We start from the raw sequence: 21,926 nt of genomic DNA, 5'->3' as shown, positions 1-21,926 counted from the left end.
AAGGGTAGCCAATGTTTCATAGGTTGTGTAATTATAATAAAAGAAAATGGGTGTGATACTGGCTCTTTCCCTTTGGCGTTCATATCACGAAGGTTTGCCTGTATCTACCTAATACCAGTTCCTTTTAAGAAGACCAAAACTATTGTGCAAACTACAATGCAAATTGCCATATTTTAGCGTTTTTCGTGGATACGCGTATTCGTAAAATGGAACTTTTTGGAGCAGTGCACGAGTCTGTGGTTACGCAGGCGAAAGGCCATGAAAAAGTTTGCTTCGCAAATGTTCGCTGTTAACTTTGAATTAACTAATAAATCCGTCTTCTACGTTATCTCACAAAGGAAGATAAGACCTTGAAACAGGAAAATTAAACGATGAGAAGGCTTGTCTTAACGTTCTACGTAACCCCCCTCTCAAAATAGCTCTTCACAGCAGTTATAATTTTATGAACGCATTAGTCTATGCATGTTTATTTTTATTTCATGGACCTCCCCTCTAGACTAGCTCATCCTAGAAGCCAGTTGCATAAAATATCTTCCCTCGCTCATTCCTATTCTTTCAAGTTGTTAAAGCTATCATCTATTATCTATTTTTCTAAGATTTTCACACCTCAAAAAATAATTATTTTGTGTCTAAACAATCGGATGTTACATGTCAAACAAAAATACAGTAGGGCCATTTATACGAGGAAAAATAAGATGCGTCTTCCATTAGACGCGTCCTAAATAAGACGCAAACTATCCGGTATAAACGGCACATTAAGACGCGACTTAGCAAAGACGCACCTTTATAATCGGAAGAACAGGTGTTAGGGACGGTTCTTAGATAAGACGCGTCTTAGGTAAGTTTCAAACCAAATGTGCTGTTTATACCGGATAGTTTGAGTCTTATATAGGACGCACCCTATGGAAGACGCATCTTATTTTTCCTCGTTTAAACGGCCCTAATGTCTGGCGTCCGGCTTGAAACGAAACCCCTGCATATAACAGATACTTTAATCCCTTTAACTTACAGAGTGAACAAATTAGTCAGTCTGGGGACAAAAGTTTGCGACGTAGCGATTTAAAGGAAACGTCTTTAACAGTAATTCTCCTACCCCTTATACTGCTAATTGTTCTTCAGCATTTCACAACGGTATTTTTGTCATTATTGGGAGTGGAACGGTGAAGAAAGACTGACCAGATTGCTTGCATAGTGGTATTTCAAAAATAGCGAGATGTATAAAAAAAAATTCGCTTTACATAAGCACAACCACAAATATATAATTCTGTTCGTTGGTAAAAAATACACTAAAATTGTATCTAATGATCCTTCTCATGCACAAATTACTGAAGGCGATAGCGTCCACTTCCACAATAACCATTAATACAAGAAACTTTCTGTATGAACATTTTACTTCAACTTTATGCACAAATTGTAACTAATAAAATTAGAAACAAGAAAACCTACGCGTTTGCCTTCTCCTTCTTCGTCTTCTTCGGCGTCTTCGTCGACCTACATCAGAGGTGTAAGAATGTACCTCACTTAAACAGTTTCACTTGATTAAGTGCTATTTGTTGGAATACAAAATCAAATGACAATTTAAAACGAGGTTAGTTTCGAACTAATTAATATTTTGTACAAATATGAGCGGGTGGTGCCCATGAAACGTCGAACCTCACATGTCTCAAATTTAATGCTAGTCATGGAGGAAAATCTGTTGTTCCCGCTCAGTTACATTAAATTTGGCACCTGTGAATTTCGACGTTTAAAACAATTTGGTTTTTAAACATTTTAGCTCGCTGTAATTAGTGAATACGTTTTAGAAAGAGGTGATCCCTGTAAAATAGGTAATACCGGAGTTCCAAAAAAACACGCTTTCAAAACCTCTCTTATGAAAATGTTTATTTCATTTTTTTTGAATGAGAACAGGAACTCTTTTCCATATCAAAGGCAATACACTTACCCTCCCTTTAAAACGTAGGCTTGAGACAACTCGCAAATAAACTTTCAGGGGCACCCAACGAGGATATAGTTCAAAACCACTTAACATAGCATTGTTGAACGTATTTTAGTATTTAAACGGTAGACATAGGCATGTTTTTATCCCCTAAAAACTTTTCATCTGTTCGGATTTCCTAGCTGAAAGTCTAGTGATCCGAAAATTATAGGGATCAAAACATACCTTTTCGAAAATTTCAGCCGGGAAAAGGCTCCCGAAAATTCTAGGTGGCCTTTTTTAGGGTAAAAATTCGTTAAAAACCATTTTGTAGATGTTCGAAAATCTTAGGAGAGGCAGGCAAGCAAGAATTTTACAACAAATGTTCCGAAAATTATAGATCTCAAATCGTCTTCCGAACAGATATTTTCCGAAAATTGCCGTTGGGTGCCCCTGAACTTTTACGTCTTCAGTGCGATTATGCAGTGGTCATGACGAACTAGAAACTGGATCATTCAAGTAAGTTTTTATCGAAGTAAGATGATATAGAGAGTCTAACTACCTCCATATCGAGGGATACGGATGCGGATGACACTGGGACCTCGTCTACGTCTATGGCTTATCTGCCTGAACCAAGAGGGTCGGCGCCCAACGTAGCCCACACAAGCGAAACTTCCCCTGTAGCCAAATCTTAAGTACCGACTTTTGATGCCAAAGCGTCGGAGAACAGAGAGGTAACGTTTAGCCCTGTAAACAGCCTCGTCCTGAACAGCAACAAGCACAATTTTCCTGTGAGGCAAATCAGCAAAGATTATCTATCAGTTAAAGTTTTCTGAATTGTTAACAAGTTTTGATTGTTTCAAGTATACATGTTACCATAATATGCTATAACTTTGAGTTGGTTCCTAGTCACTCTCAGGGACTAAAGCAACAGGCACAAAAATAGTGCAACTTGTTTCGCAGCTCTTGCAAAAAATCAGGTTGATACAATTTGCGTGAATATTGACTTCTGACTGGATAAAAATTACGCGGGAGTGACGTCATACAAGGGAGTGATGACACCAAAACAAGTTTGCCTTGGGGCGGTAAAACGTGCAATATGAACAGATTTTGTTCTAAACAGCAGACCTACTTTCTACTTTCCATAACAACTTTCGCAACCTGTAACAACCTCATTTGTTGCAAGGCAGGTTTGACTGGTGTGTGGTAAAACGCGCAACATCGCTATTCAACTCGTTTTGCTAAACAAGTTGCACGTTTTAAGGACCTTATAGGCATCGCACTGTACTTACCCGGGTCTGATTCCTCTCATAAAATTGTAGAAACTACGCGCATGGGAAGAGGAACCGTGGGTATCGAAGTATCGCGAGTGTTCAACCCGACCTATTCGTAAGCAAATGAGAAGCATTTTTAAAAAGCAGAAAATTTACCTAAAAAGCATATTTCTTTAATAGGGACAGAATTATCGAGTAGCTTTTGCGAACTTAATTAAAAGATAGAGAGCCTAAAGGATCCATCTGTTATAGTAAACCGAGTTGCGCCGTAAAGGATTAAAAGATGATCAGCTCCGCGCCCCTCCGCAATAAGAGTATCGCGTCTCTCATTTTTACAGGAATCTACACTTCTGATCACTGGCTTTACGCTTGTACTGGATTTTCCCTCCACATAACGAAGATTACGCTGTCTAGTAAACACTCGCCAGCAGAAGTGAGCTAGTCAACCATGAGTTGCTCCATGACCCAAAGGTCAGAGCTAGCCCCCGTCGACCCCCGCCCTCTCCAATTTGGAATCCTTTAGACCTTTAGATTCGAGAAGGAGAACGACTACGAGATTTGTTAAAAGGTTTTTCGCGTATTCTCAAAAAATAGACGCCCCGAAAAGTTTCATTGTACGCATTTCTTCACTAAGAAAAGTTCGCATTTTTATCTTTATTGAGGAGGTTTTAAAAGCCATCTTCCGATCGCAAAATGCTAAAACTTTTAACATTTGACTGTGACTTGTTTCCGCCGCCAATACATTCTCGCTAAAACTCGAAGAAGAATGACGACAGCTACCACGTTTTCCCGCCAAAATGACGCTAGTTCACGCACGAGCACTACTTAGTTAGTATTAAGAAAAAATCGTACTCGTTGTCGTACTCGTCTTAGAATCTAAAGGTCTCTAATATGTCAAATGTAGGCGACTTTTCCTGGAGTTGAATACTTAAGGATTTTATTCAAGTTCAAAAGGAGGAAGGAAAATTCGTCGTCGTATGTCCACGTCCCCCATAAAACGTCAAATTAGGAGGTTTCACGTCGTAGTCTTGCAGTGGACGTCAAAGAAATGTACTAAAAAGCATGATGCACGTGTAGAGCTGTTGTTTTGATCATTAAATCTATTGTTTCTTGAAGTTGTCGTCGTCGTCTAGTTGCTTAAGCTCCCTAATAACTTTCTTAACAGATCACTTTCACGTCAATAGTTTGGCAAACAAACAAGAGTATAATCTCACCTGTCCTGCGATTGACAATCACAACGTCGAAACCTCGACGCTTACGAGAATATTCCCTCCCGTTAACCTTAATATAGGCCCGGGCGCGACCTGCCAACATCCTGCCGTATCTCCGGTCTTCAAAGCCTTCACTGCGAACAGTTATCAATATGTATCCTGAAAGAGGCGATTCTGAAATAAGCTTACAGTTCAAACACTCCTTACCGAACCCTCCTCTATACCGACGAACCCTGAAGACTATATTATTGCGGGCGACAAGAGGGGCCTGCAATCCTAATCTCCAGGATGATATTACGCATGCATCGCATGTATGTAGCCAACATTCGTTTGGACTTCTACTAAGAATGAATGGAATACACAGAATGCAATTTGATCACGCGCGTTTGGACCTTCTATCACTCATAATCTGATCACCCGTATTTTGACTATTTGTCACGTGAAACTTACGCAAACCTCAGCGATGGAGCAAAAGCGTTTTGACCTTCGATCGCTGTCGCCCGCACTCCGTAACGTTTGGTTATAACTAGTTTCGTTAATAAGTTTCCAGACATCAAATTCGTCTACTAAATGAACTGACAACTATGAGATGAGGAAAACTCTGAACTGTCCATATTGCGTCGTCGTATTAGAAACATTTAAGAGCCCATGACTGTAAATATCGAGAATCGCTGGCCAGGCTAAAAAAATCGAAAATTCTGATAATTTGTCAGAAAAACCCCTTTGGGGAACTATCTTCGAAAAAAATATTTTCAACTTTCAAGAATCTATAGTTTTCGAGAAAATGAGGAAAAACGAAAATAGCGGTTTTTACCTAATTAATTATGCAAAAATTAGAGTAAAAATGACCTACTTTATCGCGTCTATACCGAGGCAAGATTCAAAGCTATAAACCAGAAGTATTTTTGTTTAAAAGCATTCTATCTTTTCTTTCTATCCATGGTATGTTTTAAACCATAAACATGATTTTGAATTTTTAACGGTTTTTCAAAAACTACCACCAAGCGCACTTTTTAAAATGGCTAAAAAATGAGCAACTTCAGAGGCAAAAAACTCACCTTGGTATGTGTGATACCTAGCCAAAATGTATACTAGGACAATGTTCAGCTCTTATATTAACAGAATATGAAATAAAAAATCTGGGTACTCCGGATTCGCCTTTACAAAATAAAAAGTTTCGTGACCACCAGTGGAAAAATGTCACAAATTTGCATAAGTCAAATTTGTAGAGAAATGATGCCGCCTGATTTTTCTTTGTAGTTTCGGTACGTGGTATATTCAAAACGTAGGAGAAAGGATGAAAGCGCCTTTAAATGAAGCTAAAATTAAGTAAAGGATCTGAAAAATTGATATCCCTGATAACAAATTGCTGTGAATGTTGGTGACACAATGTGATAAATTTGCATATAAACACATAAATGCATCTGCATATAGGACGGGTTTCAATACTGTTAGCATCACGCAATATTTGGAGCTTGGAATAGCATAACCAAGAGAATAGCTAATGTTAAATGTTTTGTATTTCGTATCTTAGCTCTTCTTAATTGTACATTACAAAATTAAGGTTGCTCAGCAATTGGAGTACTGTATTCTGCAATTGCGTGACTGTTGTCAAACTCATCACCGTCAGACTCTTTTTTTACCGGTGTAAAGAAATATTATTCATGTCAGATGACTTAACTTTACTTTATTCACCTGAATGAATTTCGCGGTCACACATCTTTCTTGGAGTGGGCACATGCTTTTATGGTACCGATAGTTCATTCGTCAAGGTATTTTAGGGGATTTGCCATTAATAACATTATACATCAGACCCTATGAGTTTTCAATCAATAAAAATGCGAAATAGTTAATTTTCTCAGTAGTTTTTCAAAGTTATATTTTGGTGAAATTGCCACGTCTCGCATATTAAAAATAACGTAAGTAAAGACAAGATTAAAGTAATCATTGCCCCCTTTTCTCTCCTGTCTTTTCTGAAATTCTTCCACCTCCTCTTTCTGCCTCTTCACTGTTCGTGCGTTCAACACTTTCAGGTCCAGACACGATTTCGAACAGCCAAAGATGGTCAAAGATCGTCAAGTGGACCGACCCGTAATTGTGCCATTGATTAGTTGAAATCCTGATTGAACAGACCCTCACGAATCCTTGCAATTGTCCTCTCAATAGAAAAAGTAAATCAGATGGAGGGAGTGCTGCCGACACTGGGGTCGTTTTGGTGTTTTTTCACCATGAATATCCTTCATGAACCCATCTAGCTTTCCATTTATTCACCAAGGTTATAAACTGATCAAAGTCAACAAGAATAGATTTTTCCACTGGTACCTCATTTAGCAAATTTTCACCTATCTTCATGTATCTTGAGAGAGTTACACACACACAAAAAGCAACATTTGGGGTAAAAAAATCTCCTTCTAGATTTTCTATTCACCTTCTATTCTCTACTGATTAATTAAATGTCCCTTTCCTGAAAAGTTTACCAGCCAAAATTCTTTGCAAAGCAAAGACAGTCAGAAGACGATCAAGTGCCGGAACAACAGAAGAAGAAAGGCAAAGGGAAAAAAGAGAGCGGGAGAGAAAGATCGATATAGGTTCGTAAGAGATGTCAAATTTTGGCTTCTGTGAATGCGCCAAAAAAGCTTCTAAATTAGTGTAAGTCCAATTGAGCAGTCTAGTGTTGCAAATCTTTTTCAGCCATTCGCATATCAACCTAACTGGCTAGCCTGCATAACAGGTGTGCGTTTTTCAGGCGAGCGAAGGCAATTAAGCCCGAAGCCGGAGCGAATGCAAGCGCGAAGCGAGTGAGGAGAGCCATTAAGGGGTATGTCTGGCGCTTCTCACTCACTTTGTGATTGCCTTCGTTCTCCTGCAAAAACGCGAAAAAAATAACGCCTGTTATGCAGGCTCTAACTGGTTGAAAGGCGGTCCAAAAGGGAGGATTTGGTCAAAAGGCAGGGTTTTCTTCTACTAAAATTGGCCGTCAAAAAAGAGTTAAAGCGGCTATGCCAAGCTAATTGCTAGTTCATTTTAAAAAGCTAATATGGTCTTCATTTCGCATCAATTTAGTTCCAAAAATTATGGTCCAGTTTTGTTATGTAAGACTATATTTAGGCACTGAAACTGTTTCCTGTCGCGTTCTGTTACTACTGATGGCCAGGATGGACATGGACTGAAAATTGGAAATATTGGGCCATCTTTTTCAAGTTTAAATGCATCACCCAAAAAGATATTTTTGCTAGTGATACCTGATAAAATGATACTTATAAGTCTTCACTGAACATTTTTTGACTGGGTAAGGGCAGTAAGTAATGACTTTAGCACAGAATTAACCTAAAACAGCAAATATACTGATTTGGGGTCTTCTTGACAAGAACTGTCATAGGGTGCCCAGATCCCCCGCTTCACACACTGATCATGACAATCTGTAACCAGCTGTTGTCATGTTTCGTTCCTGCGGATATATAATATTGGATACCGTCCAAACTGAAGGACAGTGTAATTAGAGGCGTGCTGCTAAGAGGGAAATATTTAAATATTGGATTTTTTTGGCCTGGTATCACAAATGGCTAGATCTAAAATTTTCATGGTCAAAATTCTAAACCAAGGAAAAAATATTTTTCCGTAATTTTTTTGGTAACGACACATGTTATTCAGCAATTAAATAGCCCCCACCCCCTCGCATATGCCATAGCTAAACATCAATTTAAGAGCAGTTTTATCGCATAACTCTTCTTTCCCTTTGTCTGAAGTTCTTTCCTTCTTTACTTTGGGAAACGGTTAGGCGTAAATCAAACCGCCGATACCACTTACTTACCTCGCTATGTTATTTAGCTCCTTGGTCGCTATCAACTACCCTGCGATCAGAGGCCCTTCGATCTTCCTAGATAAGTCGCGAAGAGGAAGAGAAGGGTGTTACTATCAACTGGACAGTGATTCGATCGGACGTTCCGGTGTGAAGGCACGAGTTGGGACATTGCGGGTACTGACGTTAATACTCCTGAGCAAAAGGCAGGTATTTCTTTCAACAAAACTCGGGTCTGCTGCAAACTGAAAAACGTAGTCAAGTTACGCTTTTACTCTGCGTCGCCCACTGCCCGGTTAGTAAATGGTACTTACGCCGATATAAGTTCGCTGCTGCATACTGCGATAGGCCGGCGGCGTCAAGGATGACCTTTCTGATACCTTTCATTTCACGATGATGCTACGTTTTGCAGACACTCGACATGGGTGGGAGTTGGTTAGAGTAGCTCAAAAGTGGTGAACAAGGAGTCTTATCTTCCATGGACAAATCCTAGTCGCATCGTCGTGAAAAGTGATTTACTCAGTTGGACTACAGTTGAACCTCCATGTGCGACAACCTATCCAAAACACCAAAACCCACCCAATTTAATTACAGTTGGAATCTCTCCTGTAAGCGCCCGCGACCACTAATTGGGGCTGTTTTTAACCTCGTGTAAGCGACCACCTGACGAGTTTCTGATGTCTTGTGGTAGGAACAACAACAACATGGAACTGCACATATCGTAACTTGGAAATTGCACGCAATAAATTATCTTCCTTAAAGTAGATGTGTCCAGTTTTCTTCTCAAAGAAACCTCCTGTGGTTCGATTCTCGTAAGAGAGCACCTCCTGTTAGCGACCACTAAGTCTGCGCATTTTGGGTGGTCGCTTTCGGGAGGTTCGACTGCAGTCTCCTTTTCCAGTTCTTCGGCGGTGTCGGTTGGAACTTGTTTTGGTTCATAAAATTTCATAAGCAGAAGCAAATCAGTGAAAGAAGGCGGAGTTGCTCGAGACGTCGTTGCGTGACATTGTTGCTCTAACTGTTAGTTTATGACTTCCTCTCACGCAGTGTATCCCGTTCGCAAATAAAATTTCAAGGAAAATGTACCTTACGTATTTTAGACATACCGGAGGCGAATTTACGATAATACAGATGGATGCTAATACAAGGAAGTTAGGAAACGAAACGAGAGACATGGGATATAGTTTACTTAAGAAATTCGGCGCTCTTATATAACGCTTCTTCGAGGTCGGCTTTTTATTATTATTTTTTTGTGAACGGTTTATTACTCTGATATTTTAACATAAACTTTATCAAAAAGTGTTTTCTTACTTCGTGATGTTTCCGAACATTCCATACTGACCCTGAATTGAAACAAAACCGGCTGCCGCAACATTCTCTACAAATTTGACTTATGCAAATTTGTGACATTTTTCCACTGGTGGTCACGAAACTTTTTATTTTGAAAGGGCGAATCCGGAGTACCCAGATTTTTTATTTCATATTCCGTTAATATAAGAGCTGAACTTTGTCCTAGTATACATTTTGGCTAGGTATCACACATACCAAGGTGAGTTTTTTGCCTCTGAAGTTGCTCATTTTTAAGCCATTTTAAAAAGTGCCATTGATGGTACTTTTTAAAAAACCATAAAAAATTCAAAATCAAGTTTATGGTTTAAAACATACCATGGATAGAAAGAAAAGATAGAATGCTTTTAAACAAAAATACTTCTGGTTTATAGCTTTGAATCTTGCCTCGGTATAGACGCGATAAAGTAGGTCATTTTTACTCTAATTTTTGCATAATTAATTAGGTAAAAACCGCTATTTTCGTTTTTCCTCATTTTCTCGAAAACTATAGATTCTTGAAAGTTGAAAATATTTTTTTCGAAGATAGTTCCCCAAAGGGGTTTTTCTGACAAATTATCAGAATTTTCGATTTTTTTAGCCTGGCCAGCGATTCTCGATATTTACAGTCATGGGCTCTTAAATTTGTGTTTTTCGGATACAAGCCAGTTAAAAAAAAAGCAAACAGGAGTTAGGAAAACTAGAGATCTTTTTCGACTCCGTTCATGAACAAAGAGAAAAACGTATTATACTATTGTCAGGTTTATCTAACCATAGGGGAGAAGTGGAAACTAGAATCCGACTTTTTAAGATGGCATCCACTACTAACATAGCTATTAATGACTAAAAAAATAACGAATAGTGTACGCAAACATCATATAAAAACTTCAGTAAATTAATATTAATAAAACAAAACCTACGCCTTTGTCTTCTCCTTCTTCGTCTTCTTCGACGTCGTCGTCTTCGGCGTCGTCGTCGACCTAGAAAGTCATGCAAATATTACGATAAAATTCCAAAGCACATGAGCGTCTCTATGTTTAAAGCCATGCCATTTTTGGGTCAAGGCAGACAAGGGACAAAAAAAATAACTTGAGCTGGAGGATAGTGTGATTACATAGAGCATTGAGCGTCTTAAGTCTAGTATAAATACGGTACAAAAGACAGAGCATTTATTAACGTCTATCGACATTATCGTATTCTGGGCCCGGTTCCTGAAAGGTCGATTAGCGTTAATCCAGGAATGAAATTTTGTTCCGTTTTCGTATTTTACATTCACATGCATTGCTTAGGGTACATTTTGTGTTATCATTACCGTATCCCGTAGTAACAGGTCAACAGTATTTTGTAACCTCGAGTTGTATGTTCTTAGACTAGAAAACCGTGCTTGAAATTTGGCTTAATCCTGGGTTAAACTTAACCATCTTTCGAGGAACCGGGCCCTGTTAATTAAGTCGTCCAGCCGCACTTAACAGACGGCTTTAACAGAATTGCGACGCATTTTTATGCTCAGCCTGTCCAGAGACGACTGGGAAGAGTCAGTGTTGTATTTTTTTTTTTTCAACAGAAAACTTTGTTTTTACAAAGCTATCGTCTACTTTTAACGTTTTTAAACAAGTCCACTTCAACGTCTCAAGTCGAATTTCACGTTTCAGCATTGTTTTTGTGACTTGAAGGACACTGAATACTCAGATGGTAAAAGACTGAGAGCAGTGTTTCAGCCAGGGTCATCTTTTTATGAGAGTAACATCATAATAGCAACAAACTAAAAGAGGATTTCTTCAGCTATAACCGTCTGATTAATTCTTTAGGCAGTTCACTGACAAAAGGATACTTTGCATGGTTGCCACTTTATTGTCACCTATAAAAATCTGACCAAGTTAATTCAGTTCCTAAGGCCCTTTTTATATGAAGAAAAGTTGTCCTGGGAAAGATTGACCCCTTTGCCCGAGCCAACAGCGCTCAAGGGCAAGCGTTAATTAGAGAGCTTTAGTTTCGTGGACGACTACGACATTTAGCTTTAAGTTTTTTCGCGTATTCTCTAAAAATAAGACACTCAGGAAAGCTTCATTGTGCTCTTTTTCACCCGAAAAATTAATACGGAGGTTAAGCCCACTCCAGATCGCTAAATGATAAAAGTTCTAACAGTTGATAACTTGTTTTCGCCACTACGACATTTTCGCTAAAAACTCGAAGTAGAATGATAACGGCCGTCACGTTTTCCCGCCAAAATGACGTCGGTTTTAGCGAGCACTAGTTAGTATTGAGAAAATCTCCGTTGTCGTAGTCGTCCTCGTCTTAGAGTCTAAAGCTCTCATTGTCTCTCCTATACCGAGTTGACTCGTCTGGGCGAGCCAAAGTTTTTTATGGAGAAAAATAGCCCGGCTAGGAGTGAGAACCTACCATCAAGAAAGGGTGACCCGCTAGCCGAGCCAACGTTTTGTTTCTCACGTAAACAGTTCGCCATGTTTTGTAAGGGAATGTATGAAAAGTTGGCTCAGTTGCCTAGGGTAGCTCAGGTAGGCAAGTGGCCTTTCTACAAGGGACAACGTTTCTCAGTATAAACGGGAAATGTAAAGAAATCGGTGATTTTATAATATATTCTTACGTCTCTGTCTTCTCCTCTTTCGCCGTCTCTTTCTTCGTCGCCTTCGCCTAATTCGCCTTCTTTTCTTTCGGTATCGTCGGCGTCGGTGTCTTCGTTTTCGCCAACCTTATTACAAAAAAAAAGAAAAAAATAACAAGAACAACTAAAACCATACGCACACCGGTTCAAAGACAAGGAAAACTTGTCGCCAAGCGCTGGAAAGTTTGCATTAAGTGCCTAATGCAAGAAGAGTTGCATTCAGTGCCCAGCGCGGGAAAAGTTGCATACAGTGCCTAGCGCGGGAAAATTTACATCCGTCGCCAAGCGCAGTAATGACTACATCTGTCACTAAGACTGAAAAAAGCTGCATCCTTCGCCGAGAGCGGGAAAATTTGCATCCGGTGCTAAGCGTGGGAAAAGTTGCATCAGGGGCTGAGCGCGGGGGTACCAAGGGCAGGGAGGGGCTTAAGGCTTGTAGGCCTGCTTCGAATAAAGAGATTTCAGCAGCAAAGATAAATATTTATAGTATGAATAATACATACGTCTTCTGCCCTTTCTTTTGCGCATACGTCGGCCACGACGACGACGACGCCTTGGTCTACCTACAAAAAATATTGGCAACGTGTTAGGTCTACTTTTTCAAAGGATCATCCGAAATAAACTCCATATAGCAACCACTTCTGGTTTCTCATAATTCCGCATTACCTTCACGTCTTTACCTATTTCATTTCATTGTTTCTGAAACCTTCTGTTCTGGCACATTAGACGATATGATATTTTAAAATCTTGTTTAAACAGTAAGTGATATTGAAAATGTGAAGTTTCGCCACAATTTAAGGGAATCCAAGACAGTCTTAAATTCTGGACTCCACGCAGTGGATTCTGGAAGTTCTAGTTGTTGGATTCCGGATAATTTGTCAGAGAAACTTGGATCCCGGATTCCAATCGTTAGTCGGATTTCAGATTTCTAAGCTGTATTCCGGATTCCACAAGCAAAAGTTTTCTAGATTCCGTAATCCGCATTCCATTACATGGGGCGAAAAAATAAGCGCGAAATAAGTCACTTACGTTTATATCCTCGGCGCCATGTTAGCCATCGGCCTCGCCACCTGAGCTTAAACCGATTTCTTCGCCTCTTAACGGTGACTGATCGACCTCTGTATGTTATGCGCCAAGTAAAACGGGACCTGATTTTAACCCAACGTTTTCCCACTAAAATGAAATACCGTTTCCCGTGCCGCTTGAGTCTACGCCATTTGCGGTAGAAACGTATTCGCCAAGTCTTGTATGATCTTCTCAGGCGATACAACTTGCGTTTAAATCTCAAGTACCAATGTCCTCTCAGATTTGTAACTCGACGCCATCTCCTTACATGATAGACGTACCACCGACCGCGAATTCGCCGCAAATAGCTCCAGTGGTTTATTACGTAGATCTGATAGCGCCCGGTTCGACGAACACGACACCAGCGTTTACGGTAAAACACGCGCCATCGTCGCTTCCAACGTCGTACCTTGCGGTAACGGCCTTTGAAATAGACTCTTCGACGGCGCAAGCCTGTTAAGGTAATAATAATAATAAACAGTTAATTCACAGACAATATCCGCGTTTCATTTTGAAAGACTCGCGTCAGTCAACAGAGAGACGGTTGTCCGTTATTATTGGAACTTACTGGAACTGGCGTAACAGATCCGCTAAAATAAGAACTGGAAATTTAGGGAGAAAGCGATTAAGTATAGTCCAGCCTCCAGCCAAAGAGAAAGCATTCGAAGCTTCTTTTCTACTGAGCTTGTCCGCTCTCTTCAGTCTCCCGAGTCAGCCCGTTCAGCTTGCCACCTCGACTAATAAAGGGATGGCTAAAAGTCTACATTTTTTAAATTTAGCCAGTCCAAATAAATCACAAAAGCGACCTGCGTAAGCTGTATGAAGATCTAATATGCACATTTTTCTTGGTGCAGTGCTAATTTTTGCTAAACAGATCGTTAAAGATATATCAAAAGAGCAATCAATTTAGCATACTACCAGAAGTATAAACAATAGCTTTAAAAAAACGTTGGACTGTTTTGTCTTGGCCAATGTGATACGCAAGGCAAGTGACATGAAACATTTACTAGTCATTAATTAAAAGTTCTTGCATATCTTATTTACCTCGCAACCTTCGCAGTCTTCTTCTCCTACGGGCTGTAAATTCAAAAAAGGATTGATGAGGGTTTATCTCATGACAGAAAGGAGACTAGGGGTAGTCTGAACCCCGGGTACCTGAGGGTTTTTTTTTCTTTCTCGCGTACGGCAGGATGCTTCAGTGTCAGTCGATCTTCTGCCGAAGGCTGAAGCTACGAGTAGCGAAGCCGCGAGTCACTATTAAGACTTGACTTAAATCTGAAACCGCGCACTGACCATTTTCACCAAGACCATAATTCGCCATGTTTATCCCCCAAACATTTACATAACCATTGTCTTCGATTTCTCTTGAAACGACTGTAATACCCAGGAAAAATTGGAAACAATGGTTATGTAAAATTTTGGGGGGTAAACAAGGTGCATTATGGTCTCGGTGAAAATGGTGAATGCAAAATCTCTAAGGACTGAAAGGAGACTAGGGGTAGGGAGGGGTGGGGAAGCTGCTACGAAAGGTCTGATCTGTATTATTTTACTATTTTCACTTCTTATTCCTTACTAGTTACTTTTATTTCTTTTGTTGAGGGATTGGGGGAGGAGTTGTTTGTTGCTGACAGAAAATGCTAACTAATTCAAGTTCCTATCATACTCACCTCGGATGGTTATGCACACGTTAACCAAGTTGACGTGCTTTCGCCAATCTGTAGGAAGATACAACAAAGAGAATATAAGGTAAGTGTCCAATAACAGTGTACAACCTCCTCTTGCTACAAAGATGTCGACAGTGCATACTTCTGGGAGCACAAATATCCGGCAGAAATGAAAGAAAACATCTTAGAATTTAAGCGCTCGTACGATCTCTAACTTGGATTCAACTAGGGTGTTATAAAACACGTTGAAATTAACTTACTTTTGCCGAAGCAGATATGGCCTAAACGAGGTCTCCGCCCAACTCCTACAAGATGGAAAAAATAAAGAAAGTTAAAAAGCAAATTTTTCAGTAACACATAAGGTTTATTTCAGTGTTGAGTTCGCAAACAGTGTTACCCTAAAAGGACAAAAATAAGCATCGGCATCGAATCCCTCTGCTGTTGGTCTTACCGGTAATACGAATATTTCCATAGCGGGTGCTGATTTTAAATCGCTTGCTGGAAGCTGAAGAAAAAAAAACACAAATTAACCAGTTTTTGCTTTCAGTTTCATCTATTGAAATCAAGCAGAATTATCATTCTAATTACTCTCTCCCAGGCTTAGATTAGTCATAGATAATAGAAAGACCAGTCTATCTATTATCCATGGATTAGTCTAGAGAATGATTGCGTCACCCGCGGAAGACCTACAGAACACGTTCTGCTCATGAGCAGTATAAAAAATAGTTATTATGCTGCAGACACAGGCTCGTTCCCAAAGGCGGCGTTACCGGTATCCAGCGAAGGGACAACAGGGAGGTCCCCCGCTGGCAGCACTGCCAAGAAATTATAAAATAAAAAAAACAGGCGAGCTGGTTGAACAATAAAATCATCTGACCGGGCAAAAAAAGTTACGGAACGTATCCAATGTTCTACTTCCTTTGCATAATTCACAATTATTGAAAATGTCTCTTTGCTTCGCTATTTGTAGTCTAAAGACCATGTTAGGCGCAAATATATTTACGTCTTTCTTCCCTTTCTTGCTACTTCCCTTAAACAATTTTGTAGTAGAGAAGTAGAGACCCAACACCTAGCCTGGGTGCAGACGATTACCTACCCCCCCCCCCCCCAATCCCGTTCCCCATGTTCCCGTAAGAGAGGAACCTACTTGCACTGTTATAAAAACTTATTTAGGTTCTATGTTCCTCGACTCTAGTTGTTCAAAAACCTCCTCCAACTTTAATAAAATCTCAGCGGAGGTTCAAAGATTACCTGCATCAGCATTGGTGGTGTTTGTCACTGTGGAAAGGTCCTTTGTTACTGAATCTGAAAACAAGTTCAAATCAACAGAAACACTTTGGTGAATGATAAACGATCATATATTTTCATCATTGGTAGAATTACACTTTAGTTATATTGTTACTCGACCGTTACAGTGTATAATTCCTTCATTGTTGTTGCAGGCGATTTGAGGAGCCCGCAATCCTAATCTCCAGGTTGCTACGCAAAGCACAGCATTGGGGCCAAAAGAAACGACGGGCACTGGGGACAAAAATTGCTCCGGACTAGCACAGGGAATAGAGAATGATTCTTTTGGAAGTTTCAGTTAACTTGTAACTCTGCTTGGATCTTCACTGTTAGATGATACATTTTTATGTCAATCACCGGCTCACCTTTGTTTTGTTGCACTGCATTCTTGGTCGTTGGTCCATGTTGTTCAGCAGTGTCTTTTGGTAAAGTTCTTTTAACACGAACTGTCTGTTGACTTGCTAAGTCAGTTTTTTCCTCATCGGAATGATGCGATGAGCGAATATCACTCGTGACAATAACAACTCCATACCTGAAACATTGAAAGATAACATTATCACTTGGAACACAACCCCGGGGGCTCTACTTTCTTATATGAGCCGTATAGAGATTTGCTGCCCCAAAGAGTAGTCTTTCTGATCTGAAAAAGGTATAGACTTTGCCCATTTTGGTCTGGAATCGGATATGGTTTTCGAGGAAACTGCGGGAATGTATGAACGTATCTGTCGTTTCAATTTCAAATAAATAACAAAGAAAGAGAAATATGCGAATTCGAAAAGGATTTTAAGAAATCTTGTTTGTTGGCGTTCTAATCTAAACAATGAAGACATAATTTCTCAGAGGCAGGTCTGAAAACGGGTGTGAAAAATGACATTTTTTGGTCTGAAAGAGGGTAAGGATTTGGAGAACCGGGCGGCACACCCCCACCAAGAATTCCTAGGAGTACTTCAGAATGGATAATTTGGGAGCAGACATTTTTCCACGAGGGATCACTCTCTCCATACCAACCCCGCATATTTCGAATTTTGTTCAACTATTTGATCAAGGTCCCTGCGTTGCCGTCAAAATAAAGTCGCGTTAGTCAGGGCTAAACAGTCAATTTGTTGAACTCTGCAGTTGCACATTTCTTGTTCTTTCTTATAACATTTCAAACGATCTAGAAATCAGAGAATACTGGAACCATTTATAAAACGAATTTAACACTTCAAGACATAAGACGACGTAATTGAACGAAAGCAAGATTTCAGTCAACAAAATTACTAATATCTTGTTGATGGAAATCAATCAGTGGCCCTATACGATTATAGATGTATGGTAAATAATTATGCGTCGGTTACAAGTAATCTATTGTCTACAGCATCTCTATGGATTGTCTCACCAGCCAGATATTGAGAAATCTTACAACGATTAACCACCGGCTGTCTTGTTGATATGTAAGTTAGGGTACCAGCGTTAAGTTTATACTTCATTGCAAATCAACCGTCCCCTTTTTGAATTTCGTTGTCACGTGGCGTTCTCAATTATTCCGACCTTGTCCACTAAAATCTCCTCTTGACTCGAACACGTATAATTTCGAAAATGCCCAGGAGAAAATAAATTTTGCCCTTAGTCAGAAGTATTATAGTAATATTCTATATTTGCTTCTCAAACTGCTATGTATTCTTTTATGATAACAAGCATGTTATATTCATACAAAGTAAAACAACTGTATATGAAATATGGCGCTAGGGCCAATAGAAAAGTAGCATGTGTTTTAACTGAACTCCTTCAAAAGTATAAACAGATAAAGAGGTCACTAAAGACTTGTTAAATCATCAGAACTTCTCCTAAGTGACGAATAAACCCACAGAGACTTCCATTTCTTCTTTGAATGACTTTTGAAACTGTTAAACAGCATACAATGGCCATTAAAAGGAATTTGTTAGTAAAACAACTGGCCATATACAAAAAACACCAGTAAAGATCTAAGGCCTAACAAAAGTCAAGAGTAAATACTTTATAAAATTGAACGATATAGAATTTGTGCCAAGAAGGTTAGTTTAAAACTTGTTTAATTCATATTCTATTTAAGAACCAAATGCAAAAAGGGATTACCGACTTGAATTTCCGTCAATCGTGTAACCCTCCATTAAGCTACATGTGAGAGAAAAAGAGAATCCGAAAGAAATAAAATCCAAAATTATTCGTACGCAAATTTCGTAAAGACTCGTTCACTATTCTAAAACTTATCCGAAACTGATCGCATTTCGCTTTTTCTTTATCGCTTTTTTTTTCTTTCGTATTATTTCTGATATATTACTATTTTTATTGCTACACTTTTAACACCTTGACCGAAAACGACACTCTTTTAAAACGGTCACGCGACCACTTTTAAACCTGAAATTTCCGTTTTTATTTGGGCGTCGAGTAATCAAACTTTTAGAAACGCCTTCCAATCTAACGCGGAGACAGACAAGCTATTGGATCCACGATTGTTCAAGACTTTCTATTCAAGCTCTCCCCCATTTCGAGTCGAAATAATAGCTAGTCCTTCCTCAAAGTGATCGCAGCCATTGAACAATTTTCAAAGATCACTTGGTCAACTCCAAACATATCAAACGATCTAGCAGAGTTTGATCACCAAATGATACTTTTGGATAGTGATTGCTGACAGACAAAAAGCCGTTGAACTTGACCTGTTCAGTCTTAAAAACGCCGCTGTGTTTCTAACAACGTAAGCTAAAATATCTAAATATTTTTTGGCACTTGCACAGTCTGAAAGAACAGTATTACATAACTAGCTAAAAAAGAATAGTGCATTAAGGTACGTACGGGCAAAAGAAATTTTTACCTAAAACACAACGATTCGCTAACGAATCTAACGAAAGGATTACTAACAAAATCGACCATTAAAAAGTAAAAGATAAAAGCAAAAATAATACGTTTTATGCGTCTTATACTCACAGGAGCAGAAAGATGACCCTCATGCCGGGGTCGCCCCAAACTATGGACGATTACCCTTACCCATGAAGGGAATTCCTGACAAAGGGCAAAATGGTTTCGACTTTGCCTTAATACTAACAGACATTCCTATACATTTATTCATCATTGACTTCAATGTTTGTTTGCAAAATTAGACCAATACTCGGGAGGCCTACAAGAAAAACACTTTCTAAAAACCTGTTATTTTATTTTGGTTTTCCTAAAAACTTCTGCCTTCTACTTGGAAGTGTCATGAGGCGCTCAGGGTTTCTGTTGAAAACGGGTTCGTACAATTTTCGCAACGAATTTTCGAAATTTTTTCGACGCTTTGCAGAAATTGTGATACTCACTGTACGGGATTTCCATTGCATAAGAACTATCATTGAAAAACTATGATATAATACCTGTTTAACTTTGACAGTACGGTTATTAATTGATAGTGAAATGGCTTTCACGACCAAATTAACCCCAAATGTAAATATAAGACTATTGATCTCAAGGGCAATTCTCAATGTAATATTCGAGGGTTAAACCATGTTTTACAAAAATGACACACCTTCATTTAATGAGACACTCCCAAAAGAATGGTCTGTGTATCATAAAACCTGTAGTGATATTTGGCAAAAGAAGTGGTTTCTTTGATAAGAAGAAAAGTAAAATATTTACAAACTAACCATCGACTTAAAAAAATTACCTGTTTCACTATGAACCACAGCGCACTGAGCAAGACACAATTTGACACAAAGACAAATGTTTTTCCTAACGGGTAACAAAGAAAACATTTCCCAGAAAGCAAAATAGTGTCAAATAGTGTCCATGTTGTAGATGTAGGATTTTGTATAAGGTTTGTCATCTTAAGAACATGCATGAACTTTCCCCTGCACTGACAAGTAGGATGGTCTTTGGAAAAACTGTTTCATACTTGGCCTACATTTGTAAAAACTGGCATCAAACTCGGGGACAGATACTAAATTTCACATATTCAAGTAATATAACTTGTTTCCAGAATTTCACCATTCATTCAGTATTTCTTGCTTATTTGTTTAAATTAGGATTACGCGAAGAAACTTTTTTTTCAGTTTAGTTTGATGGATCACAATTCTCTGCAGATTACAAGTAGATACAAATTCGAAACGAGGTCTCTCCATATTCTAGAACAAGACACAAGTCAACACTTACAACACAGGATAATTCATTTGCTTTTCTTGCTTTTCTTTCCTTTTTTTGTTTTGTTGGATACGCGAGAAACAAACTTTTGTTAGGCTAAAACTATAAAATTGTGATAAAAAATAAAACTTTTTTGTACATTTTGTCACAAAAATAGCACCTTCTACATAAAACCCTCTCCCTCAGTTTTATTCATGTTTTATTTTATTTACGCCTTATTTATCATGAACAGCTCAGAAAATGCAATACTCAGCTTAAATTTAAAATTCGAAGATGTCGTCCTTCATTTCACCCCAAGAAGTAGCCAGAAATAAGTTTGTTGTCAGAAGGTAATATTAACGAGATAACACAGACATTGAAATAAACTATCAGATAACGGTTGACTGTAGGGAGCCTCTTCAACTATCAGAAGAATGTCGAAACAACCTTTCTTGGATCTTGGGGCGATTACTAAAAGTCAGAGCTGACCGGTGGGACCAGCAGTCATTTTGAAAACAAAGTATTGATCAGTGTTTTCGCGAAATTTTGCCTGAAACCCACAACTTCCACACGCATACCATTTAAGAATACAGTCAACTCTCTCCTAATGGACACCTCTATAAGATGACACCTCTCAGAAACGGACGCCTGGTGTCGGTCCCTGCCGTTTTCCAGTCATTCTACTGTAACTGTACTCTCTATAATACGGCCACCTCTCTAGGGCCGACAACAGACACTCATGAAACCTTCAATGGACACTTATGAAGTTATTTATGTAGTAAGAACTACCTCCAAACGGAAATTTAGGTGCTCCCCATAACAGTAAACTACAACTAGGAGAAGCAAATTACAAAACCAATACAGTACGTCTCCCAACCTAGTTCCTAGGGTCCTCTCCTACTAAGCCGGCCGAGTAGAAGAAGACCCTGGGAACGAGGTTGTTCTTCTCCTACAGCTTGTTTCTTGAATCCATTATTGACATTTCTAAACACCACGTGGAGAAAAACAAAAACACTTTCCTATTACATTCTTCCAGGTTTTACTGTTTTGCACAAGTAAAACAGATGTGTACTCATTGCGAATAGGTTCAACCGGACACCTCTCTAAGATGGACAGTTGGGATCAGTTCCAAAGGTGTCCGTCTTTGAGAGAGTTGAATGTAAACTAACCTGACTGGATAGTCATGATTAATAATGGAATGTTCTTTTCAACTGGATTGGTCTAACAAACGGAGAGTACCCTTAGTTTCTTTTTGCATTTTTCAAACAGGCCCTCTGTTAATTAAAAGAATGTTATAAAATGAAATCCCAGAATGAATCTTACAATGTAATGTATTACCACCCAGATGTCTCTCTCTCGATGAAAATTTGCAGCAAAAGAAAGGCGGGAAGGAGAAAATGGGCTTCTCATGTTTTCATAGATTCTAAGTCATAATTCCAATGGTCTGTTTCAGGGCTCGAAAAAAGTCATCTTCTGTAGCAGAGGCTCCTACAACTTGCTCGCAGGTGACTACAATTTGAAACAAGGAGCCCGCATGGGTGCCTAAAACTTATTATGATTTTTATGACAATAGCTTTATGCCCATCTCCAATGAAGGAACGACAGAATTTCCTGCTCATTTTTCCCTTTCAAAACGAAAACGTAAAACATGTGTT

General features: G+C 39.1%; 2 protein-coding genes across 2 annotated transcripts; both read right to left on the bottom strand.

Annotated features, from left to right (window-relative positions):
* Positions 1 to 1,426: 1,426 nt before the first annotated feature.
* Positions 1,427 to 12,227, bottom strand: LOC140934191 (protein O-linked-mannose beta-1,2-N-acetylglucosaminyltransferase 1-like). The gene is made up of 6 exons (XM_073383862.1): positions 12,131 to 12,227; positions 10,446 to 10,505; positions 4,404 to 4,559; positions 3,208 to 3,298; positions 2,478 to 2,704; positions 1,427 to 1,491 (listed from the first exon to the last, which is right to left on the bottom strand). The coding sequence occupies exons 3-6, from the start codon at positions 4,501 to 4,503 to the stop codon at positions 1,427 to 1,429; spliced, it is 483 nt and encodes a 160-aa protein (XP_073239963.1). The 5' UTR covers positions 4,504 to 4,559; positions 10,446 to 10,505; positions 12,131 to 12,227.
* Positions 12,228 to 14,854: 2,627 nt separating this feature from the next.
* On the bottom strand, positions 14,855 to 19,197 carry LOC140934190 (uncharacterized). Its single transcript, XM_073383861.1, has 6 exons — positions 19,108 to 19,197; positions 16,530 to 16,696; positions 16,129 to 16,182; positions 15,329 to 15,382; positions 15,138 to 15,182; positions 14,855 to 14,928 (listed from the first exon to the last, which is right to left on the bottom strand). The coding sequence occupies exons 1-6, from the start codon at positions 19,128 to 19,130 to the stop codon at positions 14,855 to 14,857; spliced, it is 417 nt and encodes a 138-aa protein (XP_073239962.1). The 5' UTR covers positions 19,131 to 19,197.
* Positions 19,198 to 21,926: the final 2,729 nt, after the last annotated feature.

The sequence above is a fragment of the Porites lutea genome, chromosome 4, assembly GCF_958299795.1.
Source record: "Porites lutea chromosome 4, jaPorLute2.1, whole genome shotgun sequence".
NCBI lineage: Eukaryota > Metazoa > Cnidaria > Anthozoa > Scleractinia > Poritidae > Porites > Porites lutea.
Note: the sequence above shows the minus strand (reverse complement) of the source record. Positions and strands in the feature narration are given on the sequence as shown.

Excerpts from the sequence above, each read along its gene's own strand:
- LOC140934190 (XM_073383861.1), bottom strand. The coding sequence starts at position 19,130 with ATGAGGGTCATCTTTCTGCTCCT. Across the intron at positions 16,697-19,107 it reads AGGGTCATCTTTCTGCTCCT|GTATGGAGTTGTTATTGTCA; the intron begins GTGAGTATAAGA and ends TCAATGTTTCAG. Across the intron at positions 15,183-15,328 it reads TGGAAATATTCGTATTACCG|GAGTTGGGCGGAGACCTCGT; the intron begins GTAAGACCAACA and ends TCCATCTTGTAG.
- LOC140934191 (XM_073383862.1), bottom strand. The coding sequence starts at position 4,503 with ATGTTGGCAGGTCGCGCCCGGGCCTATATTAAGGTTAACGGGAGGGAA. Across the intron at positions 3,299-4,403 it reads GATTGTCAATCGCAGGACAG|GTCGGGTTGAACACTCGCGA; the intron begins GTGAGATTATAC and ends GCTTACGAATAG. Across the intron at positions 2,705-3,207 it reads ATGAGAGGAATCAGACCCGG|GAAAATTGTGCTTGTTGCTG; the intron begins GTAAGTACAGTG and ends TTTGCCTCACAG.